Source organism: Salvia splendens, chromosome 15, assembly GCF_004379255.2.
Source record: "Salvia splendens isolate huo1 chromosome 15, SspV2, whole genome shotgun sequence".
NCBI lineage: Eukaryota > Viridiplantae > Streptophyta > Magnoliopsida > Lamiales > Lamiaceae > Salvia > Salvia splendens.
The window spans coordinates 21,433,088-21,452,642 of NC_056046.1; the positions used below are offsets into that span (position 1 = coordinate 21,433,088).

A 19,555-nucleotide genomic window follows, 5' to 3' on the forward strand; every position below is an offset into this window, starting at 1 on the left:
CGGAACATAAAATTTCTGGCAGCACTGCGCAGTTCATTTGAAAAATTCACCGTAAATTCATCCAATGCCCAAAAAGGCTGAAACTTTTACACGACTCAGAAGGAACTTCATATATTCATATATTTCAAGAATCACATCAAACGGAGGTCATTTGGTTGGTCAAACAGAATACGAAACTTTCTTGGCGAGAACACAAGTTTCTGGCAGAATTGCGCAGTCAACTTCAAAAATTTATTAAATATTCATTTTTCGACCAAATGGGCTGAAATTCACACGAGACACAGAAAACATCTTGAAATTCACTCAGTAAAAATTTCATATCAAACTTCGATCGTTTGATAGGCCAATCACACATCAGAAGCCACTGTTCGAACGTCACAGATTTCAGGCTCATAATTTCGAATTTAGGGTTTCTTCTTCAATCAAACAAATACCAATTTTTCATGCTTATAACACACAATCATGCTTAAAAGTTCCTCATAATCATGTTTGCATATAAACCCACGTCATTCACCAAAGATTCAAATCAAACTTCACATAAACTTAATCAAAAACGCATAACTATCAAAGTTCTCATGCAATTACACTTTTCCACCGATTAATTTTGCGATCTATCAATCCTACACCCTCTATATGCATGTAGGATTCAAGATTAAAGTTTCAATGAAGGAGATGAGAAGAAAACTTAGTTATACCTTCTTGAATCAAGAAAACGAATGGTAGAAACAAGAATGGAGGCGATTCGTCGGAGACTCTTGAAAATAAACTCCAACGGATGCAAGAATAAGGATAAATGGAGGATTTTTGGAGAGAATATGGAGAGGGAGAGGAGAGGCACGAAATTTATGAGGGAGATGGGGGCTAGGGTTTAGTTTAGGTGAATATATAGTCCTAGGTTTAATCCAATTAATTAATTAATTAATTGTGGAGGAATAAAATAGAGACCAATAAATAAAATCCCACAATTAAAAGGAAGGCAAGTATTTCGAACATTATGGCTAGAAATTCAATAAGGAATTTATTTGGTATTTACTTGGAGAGAAATAGATTCACAATTTAGGAAATAAAACGATGAATATTCCATAAACAAGGGAACAAAATAAATTAAATCTCCAAGTAGGAAATAATGAGGGAGGGGCGAAAATCTTGATGGTGTGCACAAGGAAATTATTTAAATCCTCAATTAAATAGAATATGATTTAAATTTGGTAATTTCTTTATAGGAAAAGATTCCCTTAAATTAGGTAACAATTATAATCTCCTCTACAAAATAGGGGGCGAAAATTGGCTTAATTAGCCACAAGGAATAATTCAACTCTTAATTCAACTATTTCCAAAAATTAGGAAGGGCCGAAAATTCCAATGAATTGGCTCGGAAAAATATATGCATGATCCTATTAAATTATTTCCCCACATTGGAAAATATAATATAAAAAAATATCAACCACTTCATTCCACATCACCCACGACAATTATTTCACATAATTCACTTAATCGCATAGAAACAAAAGTTTCATAATTGAAATTTCAAATCAACTTATTAAATAAACATCACAAATTTTTGGGATGTTACAATATTTACCGCATAATTAGGGAGATTTGATTATGATAATATCTTACCATGTATTGTTGTTTATCTAGCATATATATATATATGATGTACAATACCTTGGTGAATATTAAGCAATAAAAAATTACCCAATTCTACATTGAGGTTATATCGTTTGATCGTTTTCTCTCTAATCTTCCATGTCCGTCTCATGAATTAGTTATTCAGGTTCACGCTACCGCCGGTTTTGATATTCACATAGACGAGTAAAGGTTTGAATTTTTACTAGACTTTATTGATTTCTTTTTGTCGAACTTAAAATCAATTGATTACATACTTGCTTATGGCACATATTTTTCAATTTGTTCAATATGTGCCATAAGCAATACTGATTTCACAAGCAACAATTTTTACTAGACGTTTAGTTTCTTTTATTTAAATTACTAAGGCTCAATATCTTGTTTTAATATCTTTCAGTAAGCTTATAGAAGAAGATGCTCATGTAAGACCTTTAACCTTTTCTTCTTCTTTATTAATTTTATTACTTTATATTTTATAGAATGTTATTACCTCACTATATGTTGAGAAACATAGTTGCACAATTTATTTATGTGCAAAGAATGGCGAAGGAGATATCAACTCTCTAAGTGAAAATATGAACAATGAAGGGGATATCAACTCTCTGAGTGAAAGTATGAACGATGATCTATATACCCCTCAAGTTGCGAATGATCGAAAGCCGAAGATTTGAATGAGATTTGCATCAGTTGCTGATGCGTTTGCATTCTATAAGCAGTATGCATGAGAAGCTGGTTTTAGCACAAGATCAAGTAGTACCAAAAAGAACAAGAAAACAAATGAACTTGTTTGGAAACAATTTGTGTGCTTCAAAGCTAGTCAAACTGATGAGAATCGTTCTAAAAAAGGAGCATTGAGTGGTGCCACGATAAATTCAAGAGCTCGTGGTGATGTTAGAACTGATTGTAAGGCAAGAGTTTCAATTGTCAAGCAACAAACTGGACTGGATTGGAGTGTTAGCATCTTTGTAGAAGGTCATAATCATGAACTCTCTACTCATTCAAAGGTGCACTTGCTTCGATCACACTGTAATGTTTCTATCGCGAAGAGAGTATTGACTCAACAACTTTCAGAAGCTAATATACCTACATGTCAACAAATGCAACTATTAGAAATTGAGCATGGTGGACCTGAAAGTGTAGGTTGCACAGAGAGAGATATTAGAAATTTTGAGAAAGAATTAAGAGATGAACAAAAGGGGATTGATGCTGAAACTATGATAGAATTCTTTACATCTGAGAAAGAGAAGAACAAAGCATTTTTCTTTGACTATGAGACAGATTCAGAAAATAGGTTCATCCGATGTTTTTGGGCGGATTCTAAATCAAGGATGGCCTATAGTGTATTTGGTGATGTTGTTGTGTTTGATTCCACTTATAACACCAATAAGTATGCAATGATTTTTACACCTTTCGTTGGGGTTAATCATTATCATCAAACTATAGTTTTTGGTCGTGGATTTCTAAGTGACGAGAAAACTGAATCATATATTTGGTTGCTTAACAAGTTTATTGAAGCTATGCCGACAGGTGCACCAAAATCAATAATCATTTATCAAGATCCAGCATTGACAAAAGCACTTGCTCGAGTTTTTCCGAAAACAGTGCATGGGTATTGCTTATGACACATTTTGAACAAATTTCCTCAAAAGATTTCTCCAGTAACTTTTCGGGGCCACTATCAGAGTATAAAAAGTGTTATAAAAAATTCTACATCTCCGGAGGAATTCGATCATGGTTGGAAGGATGTAATTAGATGCGCTAACTTGGAGCAAAATAGTTGGATATTGTTAATGTATGAACTGCGGCATAAGTGGGTTCTAACATACTTTAGTCATGTATTCTTTGTCGGGATGTCAAGTAGTCAGAGATCCGAGAGTTCATATTCATTTTTCAAAAAGTATATCTCCAATAAGAACAATTTGATGGATTTTATCATACGTGTCAATAGAGCATTGAGACACCAAAGACACAATGAGTTAGTTGCAGACCATATTGACATGAATGAGCATCCCAAAATCAAAACAAGTTGGTCGATGGAAACTCAAATGGTTAAAGTTTATATGAAAAAGAAGTGGACGGAGTTTCAAGAAGAAATTAGTCAAAGTCATGGTTACATTGTGCAATATGCCTCTACACGAGATGATATTATGATTTACAATGTCATGAGTTTCCAAAGTTCTTTGTCCTCGAAATCAAGGCTACTCACGCATGATAGACTAATAGATCATATATCTTGTAATTGTGGAAAATTTGAGTTCGATGGTATTCCGTGCAGACACATGCTAGCTTTCTTCCGCATCAACCAAATATTTTAATTACCCGACAAGTACATACTCAAGCGACGGACATGAGAAGCAAAGATGGATGTTGTGTATTCAATAGATGATGAGAATGCCAATGATGATCCAACACAATTTCTGATGTCGCGGCGCTCCAAGTTATCTTATAAAGCTTCAATATTGATTGATGATGCGTCTTTGACGGATGAGAGGACAAAGTTTTTGGATGAACAACTTGATTATATACATGATAAAATCAAAGAGATTAGCATTAGTCCAATGACTAAGTACAATACTCAGAAAAGAAAAAGCTTGGATAAAACAATAAATATTGGCGATCCTTCTCAAATTAGAACAAAGGGATGCGGTAAGAGAATATTATCTTCAAAAGAGAAGACAACTATGAAGCCTAGGGCCTGCCACGGATGTGGCCTTCATAGGGCATCACACGACAAACGTAATTGCCCGAATTTGCATGACTGATATGTGTATACTTGTAGAATTTTATCATTTGTATTGTATAGTTATTTGGTGTTTCTTTGAGATAATATTATCAACATTTGACATCTATTATTGTGGGTATGTTATTTGCTAGACATTTGTTTGGATAAACTGAAGATTGTGATAAAGAAATTATATATGTTGGTTATTATCTTTTGCTTCATACGACATTTTGATTTTAATTATGCTAAAATCTTCGAGTAATTGGTAGCATCAACATCAAGAATAATGGATTCTAATATGTATCTGTTTGCTGCTAAATTTTCTATTCTTTAAAGTCCTTGAATCCTAATGTAATTTTGGGAATCCTCATTTTAAATTTTTGCATTCTTTATGTCCATTTTGAATAAAGTTTAGTTTCTTAACTAGGCAGCAAACAGTGCAAGACAAAGAAAAAATATGCTTCAAAGCAAGAATAAGTGAATGTTAAATGAACAAGTGCAAGCTTTAGTTAAGCATTTTATCAAACTGGTGAGTTGCAAGAATTTTCAATGTAATTTCTCACAAGCTCAAATCACAATACCATTCTAAATTTTGAAAGGATGAATGAATATACATTTGATTCAATTGTTCAACAATAAATGTCCAAACTCATTTTCAAATATTCAACAACTGTTTGTCTATCATTTTTACATACGAAATGACTCAGCAATTCAATTCATCACCCTCCATTGCATCTCCATATCCCAACCCAACTACATCACACAATATGAGTTTATTCAACAAATTCCCAAAGCTACAATATGAGTTTTGTGTGAGATTACAATTAGACGTATGGAGAATTTGTGCCTCCCAATTGCAGAAGTAGCAAAATCGAATTCAAACTATTTTTTTCTTCTTCTGTGCTATCACAATCTTCGTCTTCGTCTGTGATAAAAAAAATTGAGAATTAATACGAGTTGAAACATAGAGATTAGAGAGAATTTTTTATTTTTCCAGAGAGAGCAGAGAGAATTTTGATGAATATCAAAGGAAGTCAACAATAGCGTTAAAAGGGCGGGGAGAGAATTTTATATTAACAAAATAAAAAAAAAGGTATGCTGACTTGGAGAGATGCTCATTGTCCCTTAGGCAATCCACAATAGGAATAGCCCAGCAATAGCCCAGTCATAGCCTAGCCACTACCACATCATCAGCACTAGCAATCCTCCTGCCACATCATCAAAACAAGCAAATAGCCCAGCAATAGCCCAGCCATAGCCTAGCCACATACTATCCACATCACTATTAACAAATATGTACAAAATGAAATAATTAACAATCACACAATATACGGAATTAAATTTACGACACAAAAACGAGAAAATTCACTAATATTAATAAAATTTAAAAAGTACATTAATTTAAAAAAATTACATAATAAAAAAAAAACTAACGTCGTGCAGTCCTCCGCGCCCATAACTCTTCAATTAAATCCTTTTGGAGTCGAATATGAGCCTCCGTTTGGCGCATGTCGGCATGTGCTTGGAGGCGGCCGTCTTCATCGTGGGGTACCCCACTCCGTACGTTAGGGGCGGCAACGCCGTGGCTTGGACCAGCTTCATTATCGTCGTTGGCCCAATCCGTCAGTTGTCCACCTTCATCTTCGACAATCATGTTGTGCATGATTATACAGGCGTACATTATATCAGCAATGCAGTCGACGTGCCACAAACGCGTTGGCCCCTTAACTGCCGCCCATCGAGCCTGGAGCACACCAAATGCGCGTTTCACGTCCTTGCGCGCCGACTCCTGTCGTGCCGCAAAGTAGGCCTTCTTCTCATCTCCTAGGCATCGGATCGTCTTCACAAAGACGGGCCACCTAGGGTATATCCCATCTGCCAAGTAGTAGCCCACCACTCCCACCACTACCACCGGCGTTACTCATTTCTAGGTGTTGATCTTGTACAGAAATTAAGATAGAGAGAGTACTCGTTAATACAAGTGGTGCGAATGAAAATGACGGGCAAGTCGCGTATATATAGTGTTTCGGAAAAAAAAAATTAAAAATTCGCGCTAGGCGGTGCGGACGCTGCAATAGCGCCTAGCGCACCGCCTAGCGCCACGGAACCGCCGAGCGCTAGGCGGTTTTTTTTCACGAAATCCGCTAGGCGACTGCAATAGATCGCCTAGCGCACCGCCTAGCGCCGGCGCTCGGCTAGGCGGTGCGCTAGGCGGTGCGCTAGGCGCTATTGTGGATGCTCTTACAAATTTTCCCTAAGGATATCAATTCTCGTTTGTTGAATGTATAACAAAATATAAATAATTTAATTTGAATCGGCTAACATTTATTTAAAAGTATATATTTACATTAAGAAAATTTTTATATAAAAAACAGTATGTGAGATGTTTTTGATATGGATTGATTCTATTATTTTTTAAATTATTACGCTATGTTTATTTGAGCATTATAAATTAATGTTCTTATTATTAATTGGAATTCTTCTATAGGTGACGCGAGTCGAGTGGATCCATTTTGTCGACAAAGAACTTTAATGATTTTCTTTTTATTATATAGTTAAATGTAGTGTATAAAGAAAATTTTCAAATCTATGAGTAATTAACCTTTTGTTTAATTTTTTTATCATAATAGATTTTTATCTTCTATGATTTATATTTGAATATTATAATTTATGATTAATAGTTTCAAGTTTATTGTGTTTTATAATTGATTTGTATATATTTTCAATTTTGCTTACAGTTATTATATTATGATGCTGTTTCTAATTTCATTTAATTAATTTACAAACAAAAATTAATATTTTGAAAATATATTAATTCGTGGGTGTCTACTAGTTTTTATAAAATATCAATATACAAATTTTGTTATAATTAAAATTTAGTTTTAATAAAAAAATGGTAAAATAAATTGTGATCGACTTATTGCAAGTGTTATAGTTAAATTTGAAATTCTAATGTAAATAAATTTTACTAAATACTAGTTTTCCACTCTTATTAGTATTATTAAGAGCATCCATAATAGCTTTCGCCCAGCCATAACCCTGCCACAAACTCCTCCTGCCACATCATCAGCACTAAAAATCCTTCTGCCACATCATCAGGACAAGCAAATAGCCCAGTAATAGCCTAGCCACATCACTCCTAATTATATAAAACAAATAATTGACAATCACACAAAATACGGAATTAAATTTACGACACAAATACGAGAAAATTCAATAATATTATTTAAATTAAAAAAGTACATTAAAAAATACATTAATTTTTAAAAAAAGTACATTAAAAAAAACATTAATTTAAAAAAAATTACATTATTTAAAAAAAACCCGACCTCCGCCTCACTCCTCGTCTCCGTCACCCCCGTCGCCGTCGCCGCCGGTACCCCCCGTGCCCCCCGGTCTTCAAATCGTCACGCATGCTCACAAGCAATGCGTGAAGAAAGCTCTTCTCCTCGGGGTCCTCTTCCGCCTTCCAATCGGCTAAGATCTTGACCATCTGAGCACGCGTTTGTTGACGCGCGAAGAATTTGAGATCCTCTGTCGACTGGACCTCCTGGACCCCCCGGCGCCCCCCCTCGTCTCCCATTGCGCCCGCCTTTGACCAACCGGGCGAGTTCGGCGAGCGAACGATGGAGGGGTCGGGAGCTCCTGAGCACTCTCGGGGAGGTGGGAACCACCGCTGCTGCCGCTGTAATCACCGGTATAGTTCAGTCGTTGCTTCTTCGGCCAGCCAGCGTCGACACCTGCCCGGAACTTCTCGGAGTCGTTCAACACCTCATAGCAGTTCTAGTAGGTGAACTCCTTATACAACCCGGGCTGGGAGAAGGCTTTCTCCACTATCCTCCTGCAGTCATCCTCCGTTTGGCCACTGTTCTGCATGCGGAGGGCGTTGGCGTACAAGCCCGAAAATCAGGAGACCCCAACCCTGATTCTGTCCCTCACCTTCCGGCACTACTCCCCGTTGCGCGGCCTCCCCTCCGGGCAAAATGCCTTGTAGGCTGCTGCTATTTTGGCCCACATGTTGACAATCCTCTGATTGTTCGAAGTGAGGGGATCATCGCAAACACTCACCCACGCCTTGGACAGCGCGGCGTTCTCCGCATCCGTCCATCTCCTCCGTACCGAGCAATCGTCCTCAACCGGCTGCGACGACTCGCCGACCCTCTTGCCCTTCCCCTTGCCCTTCTTCTTTAGGGGGCCCCGACCACGCCCTACTCCCCCATTTGAACGCGAGTTTCCTCCGCACCGAGAAGATCAAACCCCAACTCCTCTAAGGAAAAAGTCTCATATTGCGTGAACTGCGTCTCCGTTGGGGTCGATGTGTGCGAAGAAGCAGTCGAAAAATCAAAACTGGGGCGATAGACGTTCCCCCCCCCCCGGCGTCCTCTGCGTCGCCTGTACCCCTCCCGGCATCATCTGCATCCCGGGTGCCCACCCCGGCATCATCTGCATACCGGGTGCCCACCCCGGCATCGCCAGTAACCCCCCCGGCATACTCCCCCGGCTGCCATCCCGGGCATCATCTGCTGCCACGGGTACATGTTGTAGTACCCGGGCATCGGACCCCATTCACCACCCACGGGTACCGGGGGAGTTTGAGACTCACTCGTCATTGGAGTACCTTCGTTGTTGTTCTCCATTTCACGTTGTTAATCTTGTACAGAAATTAAGATAGATAGAGTACTCGTTAAAACAAGTGGTGCGAATGAAAATGACGTGCAAAACGCGTATATATAGTGTTTCGAAAAAAAAAAAATTCGCTCGCCGGTCCGGAACCTGCAATGGCGGCGAGCGGACCGACGAGCGCATCGACCAGCGCTCGCGAATCGGCGTGCGCTCGCCCATTACAATGGTTCGGCGAGCGAACCGACGAGCACCTGAGATCGGCTAGCCGGTCCACTTACCGCCATTGTGGATGCTCTAATTGGCACTAAGATATTTCTTCAATATAAATGGTGAGAAATTGATCGAACTTGACAGTCAGGTGCGTCCGTTAACTTGTTTTGAGCCCACGCGCTCTTAACTTCGCGTGTACTCACATTTCCTTCAATCAAGATTTATCCGGCCTTGTATACAAGTTGAGATCTGAGCTTCTTCTCTCTCTCTCTACAACTTCTATCGGTTCCCCTCTTTTTGTTTACAGTAAACCCCCTCTCTCTTTCAGTCTGAAAGAATTAACAATCAAAATGGCGAGGGGAGGAGGTTGGCACGTCTTCGTTTTGCTATTGCTCTGCTCTGCGTTCCCCGCCGTCAGGTCGGATGGCTCCGATCACAAGTACAAAGTCGGAGATCCGGTGCCGCTGTATGCCAACAAAGTGGGGCCATTTCATAATCCGAGGTCTTTTTGCAATCATATCTTCTTCTTTTGTTTAATTACTCGAATAATGTTTATTTATATTTGGGGATTTTTATGTACTGTCGGTGTTGTCATAGTCGTGGACGATTTAGGATTTACTAGCTCCAGATTAAGCTAGGAATTTACGATACATAGTTTGATTTTTAAGGAATTTAAAATTGGAGAATGTGGGGTTTTGACTTTGATTTTGCAGTTGATGGTTGTGTTATTGTGTTATCATGAAGCTTTGATGAACTTTGGTTTCCTGATTGTGATTCTGTGATGCAATCTGTTGCTCTGTTCATTAATCGAAGGAAGAGTTTCATCATCTAGTAATGCTGATATTCTGTTGTATGTTCTGATTGACAGTGAAACGTACCGTTACTTTGATCTCCCGTTCTGCTCTACAGGTATTGATTCATATTACTCTTATGTTATTACCTTTTGTTTTTCCTTTGCCTCGCTCATCCTAGTATTTGTGCCAACAGGTGAATTGAAAGATAAAAGTGAAGCTCTCGGTGAAGTTTTGAATGGAGATCGGTTGGTCAGTGCTCCGTACAAGCTTGACTTTTTGGTCGACAGAGAGTCTGAAGTCATTTGTAAGAAGAAACTTTCAAAGAAAGATGTTGCTGAGTTTCGAAGAGCAGTGGCAAAGGACTACTATTTTCAAATGTACTATGATGACTTGCCCATTTGGGGTTTCCTGGGAAAGGTTGACAAGGAAGGCAAAGGCGACCCTAGCGAGTACAAATATTACCTGTTTAAGCATCTCCACTTTGAAATATTTTATAACAAGGATCGCGTGATTGAGATCAATGCACGCACCGACCCTAGTGCTCTTGTGGATCTTACTGAAGACAAAGAAGTGGATGTTGAGTTCATGTACTCAGCCAAATGGAAGGAAACTCACGTGCCTTTTGAGAAGAGGATGGAAAAGTACTCTAAATCTTCTTCACTTCCTCGCCACTTAGAGATTCACTGGTTTTCAATTATCAATTCTTGTGTGACTGTTCTCCTTCTAACTGGATTCCTTGCTACTATCTTGATGCGAGTGCTCAAGAATGATTTTGTTAAGTAAGGCCTTTTCACATTCTTCAGCATTTAGGAGCAGATGAATTATGTGTGATCTCTACTAACACTTTTCTTGTTTTGCTAAAAAAAGATATGCCCATGATGAGGAGGCAGCAGACGACCAAGAAGAAACTGGTTGGAAATACATCCATGGTGATGTTTTTAGGTTCCCAAAATACAAGTCATTGTTTGCTGCTTGTCTTGGAAGTGGCACACAGCTATTTACCCTGTAAGGATGTGATCTTCTATTTTTTGAAGTTATTTTTATGTTTAGGGAAGTGTTATTTATTGACTTTAAATAATGGAAAGTGGTTAACGATTGAATTTTCTCATCTCCAGGGCCACCTTTATATTCTTACTTGCTCTTGTTGGTGTATTTTATCCCTACAACCGAGGAGCTCTTTTCACTGCACTTGTGGTCATATATGCGCTTACATCTGGCATTGCAGGCTATACAGCAGCTTCCTTTTATTGCCAGCTAGAGGGAACAAATTGGGTTAGTAAATTCAGTCCAAGTTCCATGCTCAAGTTTCATATTTAATTTCATGGACATTGATGTTCTCTGTTTCTGCTTCGTTTTCTGTTGATATATTTTATGTATACTTACCTGTGGAGAATCTTGTTCATCAACAAACCTGATATTTCTTACTGTCTTCTCCTGCCTTTACCCTACCTGATATAACATATTGACTGGAGTTTCCTGCACTGACTATTGTTATAATTTATGAATATACCCCATAGATGAGTGGCATGAACTAAAAGGTAATTCAAATGAGGACTGAGCTGACTTTGGTTTTCAATTTCATTCGGTAACATGTGAAAATTTTATTGAGCATTAAGGTAAGTCCAGGATCTGCAGTCTGAAAACTGAAAATGAGTTGAATATTAATTACAAGATAAGTTATGCCAAAATTTCCAACATCAGTCTTATTTCCTATATCTTGTGTGTACTGTGTAGTGCGTGTTGCTCTCCAACATGCTTCTTATTTTTAGTGCTTTATCTTCTTAACAGGTAAGGAATTTGTTATTGACTGGAGCTCTTTTCTGCGGGCCGTTGTTTCTAACATTTTGCTTCCTCAACACGGTGGCCATTGCTTACCATGCTACTGCAGCTCTTCCTTTTGGCACCATCGTGGTGATATTTCTGATATGGGCTCTTGTGACATCACCTTTATTAGTTTTGGGAGGGATTGCAGGAAAGAATAGCAAGGCAGAGTTCCAAGCTCCAGTCCGTACAACAAAATATCCTAGAGAAATTCCACCTTTGCCTTGGTACCGTGCTACCTTGCCGCAAATGGCTATGGCTGGATTTTTGCCATTCAGTGCCATCTATATTGAACTTTACTACATATTCGCTAGTGTCTGGGGCCACAGGATCTACACCATTTACAGTATTCTGTTCATAGTCTTCATTATCCTCCTGATTGTCACTGCATTTATCACCGTGGCCTTGACATATTTCCAACTTGCAGCTGAAGATCATGAATGGTGGTGGAGGTATGTTAGCATGCTGTGAACATTGTCGTGTTATTAGTATCTCGCCTTGACTTTATCACCTGATTTTTCTTTTCTAACAACCAGGTCCTTCCTATGTGGTGGATCTACCGGCTTGTTTATTTATGGCTACTGCCTGTATTACTATTATGCACGGTCGGATATGTCAGGCTTCATGCAAATCTCATTTTTCTTCGGGTACATGGCCTGCATATGCTATGCTTTTTTCCTAATGCTTGGAGCAGTCGGTTTCCGTGCTTCTTTGTTCTTTGTGCGCCACATATATCGCTCAATTAAGTGTGAATGATATTTTCCTTTTACTGGAAAGCATCCAAGTTCTGCAGGTATGTTCCCTTCATATGGATAAATCTATCTAATAGTATTAAGCATATTGGAGTCTAATTTGAAAAAGGCAGTGTGTAATGTATAATCCATGTACAGGAGTATTTAGGGTGGGGAAAATGGTGGTGTATCTATCATATTCATAATATGTTGAGTGAGTGGCTGCATCCAGAGGTAGAGTGGCCATTGGGTTACTTGTTGAAACATTTTATGAGCGGAAAGTAGTTTGTTAATTAACTCACTAGTATAGGTCTTTTGCTATTGCATGTAGTACTATTTTTATTTTATTTTCATGTATAAATTTGAAACTCCAAATCATATGACATGTCCAGACATCACTAAATTTTCATGTATAAATTTGAAACTCCGAATCAATTATAATGGTCATGCAACCATTTCTTAATGTTGTAAAGGTAATATGAGACACTGATCTGTAATTATAAATTTCAATACTCTTTCGTATAGATTTCTCAGAAATATATTGTCTTTGTTAATCAGAAATACACACTCAGACGGCAGAAGAAAAACAAAAAAGATAGTAAGAATGTAAAATTGCAAGCATAGCAGCTCTGAAAAGGAGACGTTGCTACACACCCCAACCCTTATGACGTACGCACTTACTATAAATAAATTCAAAATTTAAAATAAATAACCATACGTCAAGTACATTTATCTACATGTAAAAAATAAAATAAAACACACATATTATATAATTTAAAAAATCAGTATTTATCCAGTACATATTTCAAAACATTCTAAAGAGTAGTATAACCCTCTCACTACTCAATATACTATACATTTATCTACATGTAAAAAAAATAATGAGGAGAAGGTTGCCAAAATGCGCCCGCCGTTGAACCTGATAACAGGTGGAGTTCCGACGACCCACGACAACCAAAAACTACACTGATATCTTATTTGTGAAAATATTAGTGGTTAATATGAGCCACAACTCGGTATATATAAACCATACTTTTAATTTCACATCACAAATATCAGACATGTTCTTTCAGCAATACATATATCAACATATGATAAAATATCATGTGATTCCATAAACATATGCGCGTGCATGCCATTCTGTTCAGTTTATTATTCTGTAACCAATCAAGCCTGGTATTTGCCCGGGATTTCCATTGTATATGACCCGAAGGTCCCTTTTAATTATTTGACATTTCCATGAATGTCCCTCTTTGATTTGACCTTTCCACGAAAGCTCCTCTTTGATTTGACCTTTCCACGAAGGACCCTCTTTGCATATTTTGTTTGACTCGTAGGTCCATTATCATTGTACTAGGTCTATTTCCATTATCATTGACATTAGACACATGGCAAGACTGTCACATATCCTCTTTAATCCAATGATTCAAGTAATTCTAATGCCATATGAAAATATATCAATTGCACCACTAACATATCTATTGCACCAATCACATATCCATATCATATTCCACAAAATAATTCCAAATAACACATAACTATATTAGGTTCACGTCATACAATCCAAATATTCACTCCAATCTAACATATATCAATTAATTGCGAAACACATATAAAATTAAAAATGTGATTTATATATACCTGATTAAGACAAGAGAATAACCGAACTCCTAATTTTGTCTCCTAATTCACAACCATCTGCCCAAATTGCAAACTTTTGATCGGTAAAATATATTGATATACATATGTACGTGATGAGTGTGTAATCGTAGTCAAAAATAAAATACACATATACATAAGCTCAAATCATGAATTAATTCTCTTCGAACTCGATATTCCCTTAGAGCATCCGCAATAGCGGATGTCCGACCGGCGTGCCGGTCGTCCGTGCGGGACGTCCGCTATTGCGACGTTTGAGGCGGACACGGACGTCGACGGCGGACGAGAGATCATCCGCGTGTGTGCACGGACGTCCGTCGGGTCGTCCGTCGTGACGTCCGCTATTGCGGTGACACGATGGACGTCCCGACGGACGTCCCAATTTCCGATTTTTTTTAACAAAAACTCTATATATACGGCTCGTTGAACTTCATTTCATTCGCACCACTTGTATTAACGAGTTTCTCTCTCTCTACTTTCATTTCTTTTGAAGATAAATAGAGCACGACAGTGATTCTCCCGCCACAAGCGAGTCACAAACGCCGACGTTTCCCGTTGGAGTTAGGGGAAATGCCGGCGGAACTGCAGGGATGCCCGGGATGATGCCCGGAATGGCGCCGATGATGCCCCAACCCCAAATGGCGGGGATGATGCCCGGATACTATAATATGTACCCTTGGTGTGCAGAAATGGGTCTCTTGATCCCACGTTATAATAATATATTCACACATAAAAAAGTATTTATTTAAATACTATAGAGGTTAAAGTTTAATCAATTTAAAAGGTCTCATAGCCGTCCTGTATATGTACCAATACTACATAAAAATAAAATCCCATATATAAGTACTTAAATAAAACCACTACGCATAGATACATGTAAATCTAAAACTCGCCCTCACACACACGTATACTTTTATGTATACTATAGTTTTCCATGCATAAAATACTATCATGCACACACTTAAATTAACTACTTATTAATTAAGGCAATATATATATATATATATATATATATATAGGGGTGCGTTAAAATGATAACCATATTTATATAGGGGTGCATTGTAATGATAACCCCAATTTGTGTGATAACCCTATAACTAAATCTGGACCACACATATTTTCTAATCACGTGGTTCAAATTCAAACTTAGCTTTCCTTCATAAAAAAGGCGCAGAGGGTAAATATGTCATTTCGCTCATTTAATTTCTGAATTTCGCTCATGATAAAATGATAACATGATAAAATGAACACCTACTTCGATTTGGATTTAATTGATTTAATTGATTTATGTTTTAGTATCTGGTTTGAAAGGTGTTGAGCTGCGACTACTCGTGTTTTAATTTCTGATGATTATTCATGAAAACAGATGTATGAGGTTCAGTTACACGTATGTATGTATGTATGTATATGGCGTCTGAGTCTTTTATATTGATGTGGATTGGTTGTGGACTAGATTCAACATGGATAGAGTAAATTGAATTGTGTTTTGACAGTCTGCATAATCGTGTGGATGCATAATAAATTCTTGTCAGTTATCATTTTATCATTTTATAGGTCAACATTATCATTTTATCATTTTATAGGTCAACATTATCATTTTATCATTTTATCATTTTATCAGTCAAAAGTATCATTTTATCAACTCAGAGTATCATTCTATCCGGTAAAACTATCATTCTATGCAATAAACCTAACATATATCAGTTTATCATTTTATCAGTCAAAAGTATCATTTTATCAACTCAGAGTATCATTCTATCCGGCAAAACTACCATTCTATGCAATAAACCTAACATATATCATTTTATCAGTCAAAAGTATCATTTTATCAACCCAGAGTATCATTCTATCTGACAAAACTATCATTCTATGCAATAAACCTAACATATATCATTTTATCATTTTATCAGTTAAAAGTATCATTTTATCAACTCAGAGTATCATTATATCCGGCAAAACTATCATTGTATGCAGTAAACCTAACATATATAAGCCAAAAGTATCATTTTATCAAATCAGATTATCATTCTATCCGGCAAACTATCATTGTATGCAGTAAACCTAATATTTGGCGAAATTCAGAAATTAAATGAGGGAAATGACATATTTACCCCCGCGCTTTTTTTATGAAGTAAATCTAAGTTTGAATCTCAACCACAAGATTAGAAAATATGTGTGGTTCAGATTTGGTTATAGGGTTATTACGTGATTTAGGGGTTATCATCTGATCACAACTCTATTTATATATATATATATATATATATATATATATATATATATATATATATATATAGGGTTTTGATCCATGCAAAACCATTCTTAATACAAAAATGCAGAACCAAGCATACAAAAGTCATTTTTAGGTCATTGTAAGCTTATTTTTACGTCATTATAGTAAGGATGACATAAAATGATCTTAACATGACCTCAAACCCAAAGTTTATAATATGACCTAAAACTGCTTTACAATGACCCTCCGTGTTTTTGTTTAATTATTGACCATTGGATTGTCAAATCTCATGGTCAGGACTTGGTCTGGATTTTGTATTGAGATCAAGTTTTGTATTGATCATTTTCCTATATATATATATATACATATAGGGTTTTGATCTATGCAAAACTAGATTTAAATACAGAAACGCATGACCTAAAATGATCTTAGCATGACATCAAACCCAAATATTATAATATGACCTAAAATTGCTTAATTATGACCTTTCATTTTTTGGCTAATTATTGACCATTAGATCATCTAATCCTAGGGCCAAGATTTGGGCTGCATTTCTAGATTTAAATGCATTTTTATTTTGATCATCTCTATATATATATATGTATATTATCTATAATATTTATTGTGCAAATAATAATATAAAAACGCACTTATAAATAAATGTATAAATATATAAACGAATGCATGTTTCGGATTAGAGATGTCACAGATGCAACCAAAGAAATTAAGATTTAGCATATGTACCTTCATCGGAGTAACATTATAGGTAGGGTAGATACACCAGTTGTTGGAGTTGCACTTACATTGTTAAAGAAGTGTATCTTTAGCCGACCGCATCAAGGTGCCTTAGTTGGAAAATATTGATGATAAACCAGTTAGTTATAGTACATTTAATTTAACAATGTACACAATTTTTTACACGAGGAATTTAAAGAGTAGTCAGACAAAACAAGCCTTGAACTTTCAGGGTGATAATTAAATTACCTGGATATGAAAGGTGTTCGACAAATAGAGATTTTAGCACAAGACAAGAAATGTGTTCCTCTAAATGACATGTTGAGCATGAGTTGACATTAAAGGCTAAGCATTATAAAAGAAAATGAAACATAGCAATTAGGACCCGGGATATATCTCTTGACCTGCTCAAATTTGGTTTCGTATCTTCCATTTCATAGAATAGACAATCCCTTCTCCGCCCCTGCTATTGTGTGTAACCCAAAAATCTCGATTCAATATAGGCCACTTTAGAGACCAATTCACCCCTCATTATCCTTATTCTACGTTGTCTCCTCGCCCTAAATTCAAGTTAACTTGAGTTTCTCAAGTTTCGGTCAAAAGAGGAAGGTCGATTTAGAAGACTGCATTCACATCTCTCTCCGTCTTTGTTGTAATATTGTCCTCGTTTAGAGCCCAAACCATCAGATCTCTTCTGGGTTGATGGAGGGAGGTATTTCTTTTGCCATGACAAACTAATAAACCTGGAATAACGATGTTGTCTATTTCCCCTTAATTGGATTCCCTCTGTTACCATTTTTTGTCGAATTCACAAATTGATTTGACATTGATTGCTGAAAATAACAAAATACTTGCATCGGAAGTTATATACAGTGATATTTGACTTGGCATCCTTTACTCGAATGCCCTTTGAAGGTTTGTTTCAGTGAATTCGCATTGAAGTATTGATCCTGTGAATGAGGTCTATGATTTATTCTGTATGTTGCATTGAAGTATACTTTTTAGTAGATAATATTTCTACAATTTGAATAAGTTGAAATCTTAATATTCTTGCGATTTCGATTGAGCATTGGCAAGAAGTAGAAACACACATGCGGCCATCATTTTACACTATCGTACGAAGCGATAGCGTACCGCATAACCTAAGCAGTCTATGTGCATGTCATGATGTGGTATGGCTGCTACCACGCAACAATTGTGGTTTAAGTTACCTACTAGATTTGAAAAAGTGACTAAAACCATAAGGACCCGTTCGGTCTATAGGTAATAACCATTTAAGAAATGGTACCTACATATACAGTTGTTCGGTCCCTCAGAAACTCTATCTGCAAGGCCCGCCTAGGCCCGATGAATATAGCTGTAACGGAGTGTTTATTAATCTCAAAAAAAAGCCGCAATACCATTTCTCACTTTGAACAACATTCTGAATCAACCTCCAATTACTTCTCTACCCCCTTCGTACAATCAATATGCCCTTCTCCAAATTTGGGGAACATTGCAAGGCGCAAGAGCTCGAAGACGAAAACACTGAATTCGTCGCCTGACTAGCTACAAACTGCAATCGCACTCGAAATCCAACGGTGTGTACGAAGGTCGTACTTCGATTTGTGACTGCAATCCGACTACAAACTGCAATCGCACTTCGCACTCGAAACCCAGCAGGTCGATCGTTGTCGATCCGGTGTGAAAGGTGCGTCCTTTATTAGATTATGAAATTCGCCCAAATATGTGTTTTTTATACCTCGATAATGCAACGAACTGTTAATTCACAGCATATTTTGATTTGTTTTGTTCTTTCTCTTACCCAAATCGATCGATTGAAGTCCTAAATTTCAGATTTGTTTTGTTCTTTTTCATTCTCCGAAGATTATCATAACTTGGACATTGAGGAGTCCATTGAGACTTGCCCCATCTTCAGGCATCCGGGGACTAGTGGGGCAGCAAACCACAAACCTGCTACTCGTCCATCTGCACGTGTGAAGAAATTCAATCCAGCCGAATCACCGCATGGGAGCTCGTGCGGCTCGACGAGCCCAGCCAACTGGTGGAGGAATAATATGAAGTGACTGTGTTTGGTAGGATGCGTAATGTTGCCTACATATGAGGTGGGAGATGGTATCATTGTTCTAGTTTCGTAGTATTTATTGCTGTGTGTTGTGGTTTGCTTTATCAACATCGTTAGGAGCGTAGTACCTGGACTATGTATGGTTGTCTCTGTGATGGACTTTCCTTCAATGTAAGTTGTAGTAAGGTTGTGTACTATCATGTGAAAATGAACTTAAGTAAGCTTCATTGCTTACTTAAGTAAGGTGTGTACTATCATGTGAAAATGAACTTAAGTAAGCTTCATTTTATCCTCATTAAACTTTTGTTAGATTATGAAGATGAGTTTCTAAATTTA

The 19,555-nt window shown here is 37.3% G+C and overlaps 2 protein-coding genes and 1 long non-coding RNA gene across 3 annotated transcripts; all 3 read left to right on the forward strand.

The window, feature by feature from the left end:
* The first annotated feature begins 2,204 nt into the window (after positions 1-2,204).
* LOC121766858 (protein FAR1-RELATED SEQUENCE 5-like) lies at positions 2,205-3,251 on the forward strand. The gene is made up of 2 exons (XM_042163094.1): positions 2,205-2,241; positions 2,359-3,251. The coding sequence occupies exons 1-2, from the start codon at positions 2,205-2,207 to the stop codon at positions 3,249-3,251; spliced, it is 930 nt and encodes a 309-aa protein (XP_042019028.1).
* A 6,113-nt stretch (positions 3,252-9,364) lies between these two features.
* On the forward strand, positions 9,365-12,993 carry LOC121769001 (transmembrane 9 superfamily member 3). Its single transcript, XM_042165637.1, has 8 exons — positions 9,365-9,686; positions 10,053-10,093; positions 10,172-10,757; positions 10,846-10,983; positions 11,094-11,250; positions 11,767-12,251; positions 12,336-12,592; positions 12,690-12,993. The coding sequence occupies exons 1-7, from the start codon at positions 9,535-9,537 to the stop codon at positions 12,553-12,555; spliced, it is 1,779 nt and encodes a 592-aa protein (XP_042021571.1). The 5' UTR covers positions 9,365-9,534; the 3' UTR covers positions 12,556-12,592; positions 12,690-12,993.
* Positions 12,994-17,550: 4,557 nt separating this feature from the next.
* Positions 17,551-19,519, forward strand: LOC121767568. Its single transcript, XR_006043137.1, has 2 exons — positions 17,551-18,844; positions 19,021-19,519. It is a non-coding gene; the product is annotated as an uncharacterized LOC121767568 (long non-coding RNA).
* The last annotated feature ends 36 nt before the right edge of the window (positions 19,520-19,555 follow it).